Source organism: Eucalyptus grandis, chromosome 7, assembly GCF_016545825.1.
Source record: "Eucalyptus grandis isolate ANBG69807.140 chromosome 7, ASM1654582v1, whole genome shotgun sequence".
In the NCBI taxonomy this organism is placed as follows: domain Eukaryota; kingdom Viridiplantae; phylum Streptophyta; class Magnoliopsida; order Myrtales; family Myrtaceae; genus Eucalyptus; species Eucalyptus grandis.
In genome coordinates this window covers 48,671,242-48,683,394 of record NC_052618.1, presented here as the reverse complement: position 1 = coordinate 48,683,394, position 12,153 = coordinate 48,671,242, and the positions used below count along the sequence as shown (strand labels likewise).

The 12,153-nt window shown below is 44.0% G+C and overlaps 2 protein-coding genes across 2 annotated transcripts; both read right to left on the bottom strand.

Annotated features, from left to right (window-relative positions):
- Positions 1-106: 106 nt before the first annotated feature.
- On the bottom strand, positions 107-2,215 carry LOC104455756 (polyvinylalcohol dehydrogenase). Its single transcript, XM_010070491.2, has 4 exons — positions 2,126-2,215; positions 1,593-2,035; positions 861-1,464; positions 107-565 (listed from the first exon to the last, which is right to left on the bottom strand). Exons 1-4 carry the CDS (start codon positions 2,213-2,215, stop codon positions 107-109), a joined length of 1,596 nt encoding a protein of 531 aa, XP_010068793.2.
- Positions 2,216-8,260: 6,045 nt separating this feature from the next.
- LOC104453970 (polyvinylalcohol dehydrogenase) lies at positions 8,261-10,923 on the bottom strand. The gene is made up of 4 exons (XM_010068638.3): positions 10,674-10,923; positions 10,000-10,442; positions 8,983-9,586; positions 8,261-8,847 (listed from the first exon to the last, which is right to left on the bottom strand). The coding sequence occupies exons 1-4, from the start codon at positions 10,767-10,769 to the stop codon at positions 8,386-8,388; spliced, it is 1,605 nt and encodes a 534-aa protein (XP_010066940.1). The 5' UTR covers positions 10,770-10,923; the 3' UTR covers positions 8,261-8,385.
- Between the last annotated feature and the right edge of the window lie 1,230 nt (positions 10,924-12,153).

The following is a 12,153-nucleotide window of genomic DNA, read 5'->3' as shown; positions in this document are numbered from 1 at the left end:
AACTCGAAAGCCACCATGCCCTGCTTTTATTTCTCTTGACTGCTATATACATGGACTTTTTGAGCATGGAACAAGCTAGTCCTTTGCCCAAAAATGGATGGCCACCTCATCCCAGGCAGAACGCGAAGAGGGAAGTCCCTGGTGTCCAAGTTGGATGGAACTTAGCTGTACTAACGGTATACCCGTTCCCCAGGTAGATGCACCCGTAACTTGCCGACACGCCCCCATAAATTGTTGCTCCCGTGTTGAATGACCATAAGATGTTCCCCGTTGTTGCCTCCATTGCGTATAACGGACCATTGGGAGCAGGTGACCCTGCAAAAACGACGCCATTGACTACCGAGACTGGCCCAGACGCCATCTCGTTGCTCGGGTTCGCCGTGGACCAGAGTATTTTGCCTGTGTTTGCATCAAGCGCGACCCACGCGCCTGCCGTTGTGGTTTGGGTCGAAGGTGCGAGGGTGAATCTCACTCGATAGCTGTTGGCGATGTTGGTGTAGATTCGTTGTCCATCCGTGGCTGCACCCCATGTGCCTCCTCCCTCTAGGCCACCGGGCCCTGCCAACTGCACATTTTAAAATACGATTTCATCATTGATTATCCTCATTGAAGTGGGGATGAGCAATATGGAATGTCAACAAGGTGTTGAACTGCATCTTGCTGAGGAGATTGAAAATGAAGCATACTGGAGAGGTCCAGATAGGCTAGAATTTTGAGGAGTCTACGTCGCTAGATTGCATTAGAGTGAGACTATAATGCCGAGCTGCCTCCAGGATTATACACAAGAATTAAGGTGGTGACTAGGCAAAGAAGATCCATCATCTATGTCAGCAGAATAAGGAATGAAAACGCGTACGTACTTTGAACCATACTATGGCCCCAGTGTCGCGGTCTAGGGCCCAAGCAAAGCCACTCTTTTGCACGGCAGCTACTATGTCTCGCCGGGTGCCATTCGCTGATATACTGAGTAACATGGGAGCCTCGCCAAAGTCCGCATCCAAGTTCGGCCCGGGAGGACAGTCGGGATTATTTGGCACCAAGCAAGCAAAGTAAAACACGTCGTATCCCCCGAGTTGCCGTGCCCATCTGATCCTCCCCGATTCGATGTCGAATGCGATGATTGAATCGAAGTTCACATCCCGCCCTATGCACTGGTCGGGTTGACTTGGCTTTGTGGTTTGGTTATTTTGCTTCTCTTGGCATTGTGCGACCTCTCGTGGAACTGTGTAGAGCTGCCCAGTGCCTACGTACACAAGTCTCCTTCTCGGATCGATCGCGGGACTGCTTCCCCATATGGACGCTCCGGAGTAGCCGCCGCGTTTACCGCCGTTGTCTGGGATTGTGTAGGTCTGCCATATGATTGCTCCTGACCTAATACTAAGCTTCGCCAAGCTGCCTCGGAAAGTGCAACACTGCTCCCCAAGTAAGGTCACCTCAAGTGAAGATACTCCGGCATAGAATGCCCTGCGAAGATAAAAAGGAGATCATAATCATCAGGTTCAAAATGAGGTTCACTGTTTCTTTCATAGTGTGGATTCTTTGTAATTTTTCTTGGTACAGGTTACTATTTTCTCATTAGTATTTGCATCCACCTCATATAAGCCGTTCCGGAGGTCGTTATCACCGCTAGAGGCCGTAGATCAAGCTGAGTCAACCAAATTAGCCTGCCATTTGATCGGTTCACAGCGATGACAACCGCAGGTCCATAAATCGAGACGATCAGGAGGCGTCCGGCTATTGTCGGGGTTGACCTTGAGACCGTTACGTTCACTATAATTCCCGTGCCCCTAAGCCCCGTCAGCTCGCTTAGGTTTTGCTGCCATATCAAACCGCCGGTGAATGCGTTCACAGCATACAAGTAGCCGTTCCATGAGGGAAAATACACGACGCCGTTGGCTATTGCCGGGGTGGCGGAAATATCCTTTCCGGCGAAGAACTTCCATCTCAACTGTAAACCTGAGACAGTCGACGGGCTGATCAACATCTCTTCTCGAGCGTTTCTCGTGTTTCTCAAATCGCCTCCATGGTTTAGCCACTACATCAAATACTTAAACTCATACACAGAAGCAGTGAAAAAGAAAAAGAACCCACACACATACACGACGATGGGTCGGAGCTTAATTACCACGGCAACGGCGCTGTCTAAAAGACAAACGGTGGTGATCGCGAAGATGCAGAAGATGCAGCGAGTTTTCTGAATGTGTATGTTAGCCATCGAGATTGAAAAACTAATTTCCTTTTCCTTTGATGTGGATTCGGCAAATCCCACGCACGATTTATATAGACAAGTAAATGTGCGTTCCTCGATCTCACTCTCTCACATGTAAATCGCTCTCGTTTCGTTGAGTTTGAATCATCTCTTTGTCCAAATGCGCAGAGCATTTATGTATCAGCATCAAAACTCAAATTCTCTTGAGCTGATAAACGTTTTTCCTAGAGGAAATCCGGTCGGGAAAACCCTAACCATGCAAAGCTCGCTTGCTCGCACACAGGACGTAAATGTCACACCTCTCTCTCTCTTTCTCTATGTCACATTATTCGTCGTGCATCTCTCTGCATATATCTCCATGAAAGAAGGCATGAACGAGGCAGCTTATTCAATGGCTAAACCTGGTCAAGTGGGTGATCTTGCCATTCATAACGGTTTGACTGAAAACTGGAGCAATATGGGAAACAGAGATTTTTTATTTTATTTTATTTTTTTATTTCACATCCACCGTCCTAAGAAAATTGTTCTCACGCATGGCCAACGCCCAATGTTGTGATGACCTACCACGTCGATATACTTGAACGTCGAGAAGTCGCACTAGCCGGTTTGCTTGCCTGGACTTCCGGCGAGTCAAACTTTAACTCCATTACTTTCCCGCTAAAACTTAAAACATTACATGGATACCCAGCTGGGAACATCCGTCCTATGTGACATGGCCATCAACCATTGCTGATTCGGCATCCTTGTAACCATTTCTTAGCTAAAATGGTGGAGAGAACTATATTGACAAATCATTAAAAGGTCATCGCTACATTGCCGAAATTGAAAGTATATGATTGAATTATTGGGGTGAACAAAATGGATTGCCCGAATTGGGAATTGCTTGAACCGGCCAGTTGGGTCCAGTTCCCAAAAGTGTCAGTTTGGTTCCTTGTCCCTAAAAGTGGAACTAGAGTTTGGCAGTTTGGTTCTCAGTTCCAAAGGCAAACTGGACCAAATCGACTACATCACTTTTTTTCTTTAAGAAAATTAATAAAATGTGAACTAAACACTATCTCGATTAATGTGACCGTGTTAGAGATATGATTTGTGTAATTAATTTGATTGACAATACTTAAATCAATCTATGGTTTAGATTGATTTCAATTAGTGATTCAAAAATAATTATGTATCTTTGTATTTTCCTTTTATTGTTTTTTTTTTTGCTTGGTAATTTTCCTTTTTTGTTTACACTTGGTAGTATAAATACATGCAAAGAATGCATATCAAATTAGAGCGAATACAAAGAAATCCTTCAAGCTCCTTTTCTCTTTCACTTCATGTTAGACCGATTCCATTGGACTAGTCCAATCCCTGGTTCCCAATTTTGGAAATAGACTGGGAACCTATCACCTCTACTAAATTGGCCGTTATACAAAAGCTTTATGATATATGTGAAGAGACATCATGCGTTACTTTTGGTAACTACATTACAAAAGGTCATGTTGCATAATTATAATAAATGAGGCATGGTGAAAATGTTAAGTGCACATGTGGATGCGAATCATGTTAATAAAAGTCCCACATCGAAATATTATTGTGGTGTGGAATAACTAATATTAGGGGTGAGCGGTTTCAGGTTATAGGTCTTGTATATGTTCCATCTAGAGCCTGGAACTTACTTGTTGAACAAATTTCTTATTTTTTGAAATCTAGAACATATCATGCATATCTTGGAACTTGAAACCTACCCTGGTCTACTCAGGTTCCATATCTATTATTAATTGAACGATTGTCGTAAATTATCACATTTAATAACCAAAACATACTGCTAAATTGACTATAAATTATATTTAGACACGAAAAAAATGAAACATTAATAAACTAAAAGTTTTAGTCATAAAGTGAAAGCTCGGACTAGTGGTTTTAGATTAGATACTCATCATTAAATGCCATGAAATATTGGAAGATTGCTCGAAGATATAGACCAAGAAAAATACAAAAACTTATTCAAGGGATAGGTTTCAATTGGTCCGGTTCTTGAGTTTTAGGTTCTATCCCCGTAACTATGCTCACGCCTATTTAATATTGCTTAAATGGACCATAACTTGAATGTTTAAGCTTTTGAATGAAGATGGATCTAGTTATATATATAATGACGGGCTTGAACTTGGGCTATCTTTTAGCAATTTCCTAAGATGAAGGTATCGAATTTCTTTTCCACACTTGCAACAAAGGTTGATTGATGAACTACTCCCAATGCCAGTTTCCGTGCCACCTACATGGTCTGATTCGAAGAAAGAGACTAGGGATAAAGTAGGAGTTGGATATTCAAATTGAGTCACGTTGATGCAAAAAGATATGAATTAAGGGGAAGTAGACCTAATACTAAGCGGTAATTAAGTTTATATGTGAATTGTGCTGAAGTCCCGTTTGGCGGCACTTTATTGTGAATAATTTTTGCACACATCTCTAGCATTTCTCACAATTTTGTTGTAGTGTTGGAGGAGATTACTCCTGTCTTCGTAGAGGTAGTAAGTAATAGCTAGTTCAATATCCAAGCATTAAAGGAATTAAATCCTATCAAGCATACAAAGGACAGAATTGGTCTCAAAACTTTATCTATATATACATCCCTACAACTCGGTCAATAAGGGTGCATTTGGTTCTGTATTACCAAAGCCCTTTGGAGTTTTAAAGTCCCTTGGAAAAGCACAAATATCATTTAGCAAATTTTTTGGAGAGCTTTAAGAAAATGCAATTACATTACCAAGCCATTTTTTTTCAACTTTGCCTTCACTCAACTTTCATAATTTCAAAAATATCCTCACTTCATGCGACCTCACCAGTGGGGCTGATGAGGCTAGATTTGGTTGCTGGCTACCCTTGCTTGAGATTACCTAACCTTAGGTGAGCCACGACGTTTGAGGTCACGCAATTAGGTGAGGTTGGCCAGTTGCTGATCTGGCTAGTAACTTAGGGCCTGCATGGTTGCACCCATTTCGTTCCCAGGAATGAAATTTCTGTTCCTTTTTGTTCTTTTGTTCCAGGTGAACAAAAAAGAAACATAAACGAAACACAAATTTGGTGTTTCTCGTTTCGGGAACACAAATGAGAAACACTTTTTTTCTTTTTCTTTTTCTCTTATTTTCTTGTTCTTCTTTCTTTTGGGTCGTCGGCCTCGGCCATGGCCATGCGGCCGACGAGGGCCGGTGTTTTGCCTCGCCCGGCCCACGGCGAGCTCGCCGGCCCCGGCGAGGCCGACGCTCGCCGTCCCCGGCGAGGCCGACCTCGCGCCGGCCGGGCGAGCTCGATCTCGCCCAGATCCGGGCGAGGCCGGCCTCGCCCACCGCCGGGCGAGCTCGGCCTCGCCGGATCAAGGCGAGGCCGACCTCGCGCCGGCCCGGCGAGCTCGATCTCGCCGAGATCCGGCCTCGAGCTCGCCCAACGGCCGGCGAGCCTCGGCCTCGCCGGCGGTGGCGAGGCGCGCCGCCCGCCCGCCCGGGGTGAGCTCGGCCCTCGCCGGTCGCCCGGCCAAGGCCTTGGCGACGACCGGCCAAAAGAAGAAAAAAATGAAAAAGAAAAAGAAAAAAAGGAAAAATAAGAAAAAATAGAAAAAATAAAAGAAATAAAAAAATTATCCAAATTTACCAAACATGTTTGTTTATTTTTTATTAGGAACAAGTTTACCAAACGCGTATTTTGTTCAAAAATTGTTCCAGGAACAAACACTTTTTCTATTTACGTTCCCGGAACAATTTTTAAACGAAAACACAACCAAACGCGCCCTTAGTTTCGTTGGCAAATAGTTTGAAATTAAAAAAAAAAAAAAAAACTGCTTTCCAATGTATTTTTAAAATACACTTCACAAAACGCCACTTGAATTTTGGAAAAACTTTATAACCTAAAGTTACGCAAAGATTTTTCATCAAAATCGAACTAAGCGCATCCTAAATGGGTGGGCCCAACTACTCAATTTTAGATGCACCCCCACTCTGAGTTTGACACGGCTCCGAACCATTTTAGAGATATAATGTCAAATTTTGAATGAACGAATTTGTCATACGTAAGACCATGTAGGTTTTTGCCTTAAACTCTCCAGTGGAAGGCTTTGCTTGTATTGGATTGTGCAGAAAGCGTCGACTTTGGACATTATTACGCACGAGAGAGAGAGAGAGAGAGAGAGAGAGAGAGAGAGAGAGAGGCAGTGGCCAGAAGAACCTTCAAGGGTCTCCAAGAGACACCGTGATCTTCTAGTTTTCTAGGGGTTTGATCTCTACGTTTTTCCCCAGAAAATCATGTCCGCTTAGAGAGAGGGAGAGAGAGGCAGTGGCCAGAAGAACCTTCAAGGGTCTCCAAGAGACACCGTGATCTTCTAGTTTTCTAGGGGTTTGATCTCTACGTTTTTCCCCAGAAAATCATGTCCGCTTAGAGAGAGGACTGTCACGTGGCCTTTGCAAAGAAAATGTGGACCTCAGAGAGGGTAAAAAAAAGTTAAGAGCAAAGCATAACGAACCTGGTCAGATTCAAGGGAAGGTGACGGAGAAGAATATATGTCCTGGGTTGAGATGTGAACAACAATCAGCCCTTTATACTCCTCTCCTTTTGCTTCTCTCTCTCTCTCTCTCTCTCTCTCTCTCTCTCTCTGTCTCTTCTCAACACGACCTGTCTTCTTCAGCTCTTACTTTTTTTTTTTGTGGTTGCCAAAAAGTACAAAAATCAGCATAGAGGCACTTGCCGATTGTGTTGTAGTAAGTCGTAGGCCTATAAATATTGATTTTAACCTTGATCATTCTGACGCACTCTATAAAGCCAGCATTACTACAGATTATAAGAAAGTGTAAAGAAATACCTGTCAATTTCGATCTATGAACTTTATATCAATAAAGTATATTAGGTGCCCTGGGGCTTATGTTGCTCATGTAGCATCATACACACGAGCTCTTAGATTTGGTGAGCTTCACACGTGATCAACTTGATCTAATAGCTCAAATGCATTGGGCTCATTGATCCAGCCATGTATGTATACTTAAGTACTGCTAGTATACATATTGCCCTTATTCTTGTCCACGTTCATGTGGTGAGCATGATACCCTATAGGTAGAACAGATCAGGTATAAACCGAAAAAAAAAGGTTACTACCAGAGCACCCCACTTGAAAAATTCTTTACATTAAGCGTGGATTTGAAGTTCCCTTAGCTACCATCATAGGCAGTTTTAAAGATAGTTTCATAGACTTAACTATGCTGTACAGTATTGTGTACTAATCCGTACAGCTACTTGCCACATCTTCAGTCTTCAGCAACATGAATATAAATCAGAACCTCTAAAGAAGGAAGCTCTTGATGCAAATTGATGCAAACAGGCAGCATCACATGCTGGCGCTCCATTACAAGTTCTAACAAAGTTCACGATGCTTTTGTTGTCACAAGAAAAGCTGGAAAAGAGGGGATGAGGTCAAAAGCAAATAAGCCGACATTGCAGCTCTCGTGCCCACAAGAAACATTCTCTGAGGAGTCATCTGGCCGAGAGCTGAGGCTATGTTCAAGCTTGATGGGCGGTTGACTGAGCTTTCAAGCACTTGCCGGTGATTATTCCAAAAGCTTCTAAAGTAGCAACTCCAGCTCATATATAAATATGGTAGGAGAGTTGGTTGCTTAGCTCACCAGACCAAGCACCCAAAAGGAAATCGAAGTTTTGGAGCTCGCACAAATGCTTCCGAGGCCAAACAAGGCCATGCACTCATCAAGTGTCCCCTAGAGTTCTCCTGAGCACTTCAATGGGGATTTGAAAAGGAAAGAAGAAAATAGAAGCGGAGTTCCTAGTGAAGTGTTTGGGGAACTCCTGGTGCACATGATATATACCTTCAGAATAAGGTCAGCCTTCAAGTGCTCAGTATGTATTAGCGTCGTGATAAGAAGGTTTGCTTTGTTTTGCCGTGCATGCCCATTGGAACACTCACCAAGTAATATATAAGTGACATACTCTCTCCCTCTCCCTCTCTCCCTTGCTTAGGTCTTTGTGAATTTCAGGTGAATTGATTTTGCAGACGGTCATGGCATTTCACTTCTGACGAATCATTTTTATTTCTTGATACTTAATAATACATTTTGTCTTGAGAATGGAGCAAAAGATATACTGTACGACCAACTTCTTTCCATATGGATTGTGACTCAAGAAACTAACTATTAGGTTTCTTACTTGACGCACAAAGCATAAAGATCAGTCCCTCCAGTCCAAGTTGGATGGAGAGGTGCTACTAGGCCCAACTTATACCCATTCCCATGATAAATGCACCCATAACTTATCGATATCCCTCCGTACACCGTGGCTCCTGAATTGTAGGACCACAGTATCTTGCCCGTCTCGGCATCCATCGCATACACGGGCCCCTCGGGAGCCACGGAACCTGCAAAAATGATCCCATTCGCCACAGAAACCGGCGCAGGTGCAATTTCATTGCTCGGGTTAGCCGTAGACCATAGTATTTCTCCAGAACACGCATCCAGGGCGACCCACGCGCCTGCCGTCGTCGTTTGGGTCGAGGGAGCAAGGGTAAAGTTGTTTCGATTGCCATTGGCAATGTTAGTGTAGACCCTTTTGCCGTCGGTGGCCGCGCCCCATGTGCCTCCCCCTTCAATACTACCAGGTCCTGCCAGCTGTCATGTCGACACGAATTATATTTGGAATATAAAATAATGAACTTCTTTGTTAAATTTGTTTCACTTAGTTCATTGGTAGCGCTAAAAAATTTCTTCTCCTAGATAGAAAAGAATGAAAAACACAATACTTACTGTAAACCATACTATATCCCCAGAGTCACGATCCACAGCCCATGCGAACCCGCTCTTTTGTACCGCGACTGCAACGTCGCGCTCCGTTCCATTCGTGGAGATCGTAATCAGCATTGGAGCCTCTCCGAAATCAGCATCCACGTTAGGCCCAGTTGGACAATCAGTACTGTTGGGCACCAAACAAGCAACGTACCACACGTCGTACCCTCCTAACTGCCGTGCCCACCTGATCCTTCCTGTCTCCGTCTCGAACGCTATGATCGAATTGAAGTTCACATCAGGCCCGATGCATTGGTCGGGCGCGGTTGGCGGGGTCGTCTGATTGTTTTGCCTCGCTTGGCATTCTTGCACCTTGGCTGGGGCGGTGTAGAGGTTGCCCGTGGCTGCATAAGCGAGCCTCCTCTTGGGGTCTATCGCGGGGCTACTGCCCCATATGGAGGCTCCAGCGTAGCCTCCAAGTTCCCCGCCGTTATCGGGGAGCGTGTAGGTTTGCCATAGGATCTCTCCGGATAGAATGTTTAGCTTAACCAAACTGCCTCTGAAGGTGCAACATTTGGCTGCAGGTAACCCCTCTTCTGTCGACGATACTCCAACGTAAAATGCCCTGAGAGAGAGAGAGAGAGAGAGAGAGAGAGAGAGAGAGAGAGAGAGAGAGAGAGAGAGAGAGAGAGAGAGTCAAATGGAAGAGAAATGAGATCATCAATAAACTACTAATATTGAGATTGAAGAGTCAACTTTGCTGCATTTTCAATTTAATAGTCGAGTATTAATAATGTTTCTGGTAACGTGCCTAAATGAAATGGTTGAGGATATACTATTTTAGAGTGTAGAATCATTCTAATAAATCAAACAAATCATAAATAAAAAAGGGGTGATCGAAATTGACTTTTCATTTCCAATTCGCAATACGTCTACCACGGTATTTTGAGTTAAATGAAATGCTTGACTCAAAATACTATCCAATCGAATGAAAATAAGTTTCCCAAATTTTCTCTCTTTAAAGAGCATTGGACTAACCCCATATAAGCCGTTCCGGATGTTGTAATAACAGCCAGAGGATGTGGATCAAGTTGGGTCGACCAGACTAGCCTCCCATTTGATCGGTTCACGGCAATCACGACCCCCGGTCCATAGATCGGGACAATCAAGAGCTTCCTGGCAATCGTCGGGGTTGACCTCGACAACGTCACGTTCGCTACAGTCCCCACGCCTTTGAGTCCCGTCAGCTCACTCAGGTTTTGCTTCCAGACTAGGCTGCCGTTGAACGCGTTCACTGCGTACAAGTTACCGTTCCATGAGGGGAAGTACACCACTGCATCGGCCACCGCTGGGGTGGCCGATATGTCCTTCCCAGCAAAGAACTTCCATCTCAACCGTAGGTTTCCCACGGTGGAGGGGCCGATCAGCTTCTCCTCCCTAGCGCTTCTCGTGTTGCTTAGATCGCCTCCATGATTTAGCCACTACACGGCGCATAAAATTTAAAACTCAGAACTAGTGATAGAGCTTCGTAACATATCTGATCAAATCTTACTTCTCATCCTATGAGGAGTAATGACAATATTGAAATAACATCGAAAAGCTAGAAAATCTTATGCGATCATGTCTGATGTATCTAATGACAAATGAAAGGGTGAATATGTGTACTCTTTATATGAACAATGAAGAAATCGTGTGTTGTAGCAATAGCTTACCTCTGCAACAGCAATGTTCAGCAAACAAACGGCGATGACAACGAAGATGCCCAGGATGCCGTGACTAATTCTCTGGATATGGAGGTGATGAGTCATGTATACATATGGAGATCAAAGCACACTTTTCTGTTTCCTTTTAGTTGGGCGTGTTTAGGGTAAATCCTGCTTATGATTTGTGCTTTATAAATACACGCAATGCCATCTTGGTTTGCTCCATAGAATGAAAAGAGTGTCTTGGTTTGACTTTGGAGTTGGGCTAACTAATTTCGCTTTGCTATCGACGGATAGACTGAGACTTAAGTTTTATTCTAATTGGTGGCGTGACGATGTATGCAAAATTTATTTAGCTAAAGAGGATGCCAAAAAGGATATAGAATGACAGCAAACAAAGGGAAGGACCAGTTCCAACACTCAAGCTTCTCAATAATGTGGACATTTGGGACATCAACGTGTCCTGGATTTCAGCTAGATCGATTATTTCAATGTATTGAAATTATACTTTCGGCTGGATCAGTTAGGTGGGATCACGATGTTCATCGCAAATGGCAATAATATAGTCAAATGACGTTGCAAATCCCAACAGCAAAGAAACATCCACATACCAAAAACAATCATCACTTTTACAAGTAATTCAACTTCTCCTACAAACTCAGAATACACAACCCCTACACCTATGTCTTTTCCTCTCCCTTTTTCTCTTCCTCCACCCTCTTCCTCACGCTCACCCCACGGTAGAGTCTCTCTCTTTCCACCCCTCGTCGAGGCTGCAGCTGCCTCTAGTGTCTCTTACCACCGAGCTCTCACCCATAGACCCTCCCTCTCTCCTCTCTCTCACGGAGCTCGTGGCTCGCGGTCAGGGGAGCTCGTGCGAGATTGGCATCAAACAAGATGGGTTTGATTGCAGAGTTCGTGCACGACAAGCTCTGTGACCATGCAAGCTCTGTCACAAAGCTTGCAGGTGTCCTACGGAGGTTGCCACGGTAGACCAAGCCCCAATATGGTCCAGATCAGGTGGCCCCACCTCGATCTAGACCAGATTTGAGGTGGCAACCATCATCAGCCTCGGATGGAGACTGCATGGGGCTCGGCGGTGGCCGGCCGGCGACAGGGTGCGGAGAGATGGTGGAGGAGAGAGAACCCAATGTTAGGTATTTTATTTTATTTTTGGTCGAAACAAAAATTTAGGGTTTGTGGGTTGTTTTTCAATTTTTTTTTTTTTGAAGGTAGTTTGGAACTAAAAATGCTAATTTCTGTAAATAAGTGGGATTTGGAGGATGCAATTTATCTGAAAGTGACAAAAATCAAAGGGTGATGCTAGCCTAACACCCACCGTCATTCAAGATGATGACGGTGGATTGCCGGCCACTATTTCCATTTCCAAATAAATGGGCAACTGGTTGGACTTTTATTGGAATTTAAACGATACATTATTATATTTGCTAACCTCAATTAATTCAACAAGGACGCTATATAAATAACA

Excerpts from the sequence above, each read along its gene's own strand:
- LOC104455756 (XM_010070491.2), bottom strand. The coding sequence starts at position 2,215 with ATGGCTAACATACACATTCAGAAAACTCGCTGCATCTTCTGCATCTTC. Across the intron at positions 1,465-1,592 it reads TCCGGAACGGCTTATATGAG|GGCATTCTATGCCGGAGTAT; the intron begins GTGGATGCAAAT and ends TTATCTTCGCAG. Across the intron at positions 566-860 it reads GGGCCATAGTATGGTTCAAA|TTGGCAGGGCCCGGTGGCCT; the intron begins GTACGTACGCGT and ends TAAAATGTGCAG.
- LOC104453970 (XM_010068638.3), bottom strand. The coding sequence starts at position 10,769 with ATGACTCATCACCTCCATATCCAGAGAATTAGTCACGGCATCCTGGGC. Across the intron at positions 10,443-10,673 it reads TGAACATTGCTGTTGCAGAG|TGGCTAAATCATGGAGGCGA; the intron begins GTAAGCTATTGC and ends TGCGCCGTGTAG. Across the intron at positions 8,848-8,982 it reads GGGATATAGTATGGTTTACA|CTGGCAGGACCTGGTAGTAT; the intron begins GTAAGTATTGTG and ends TCGACATGACAG.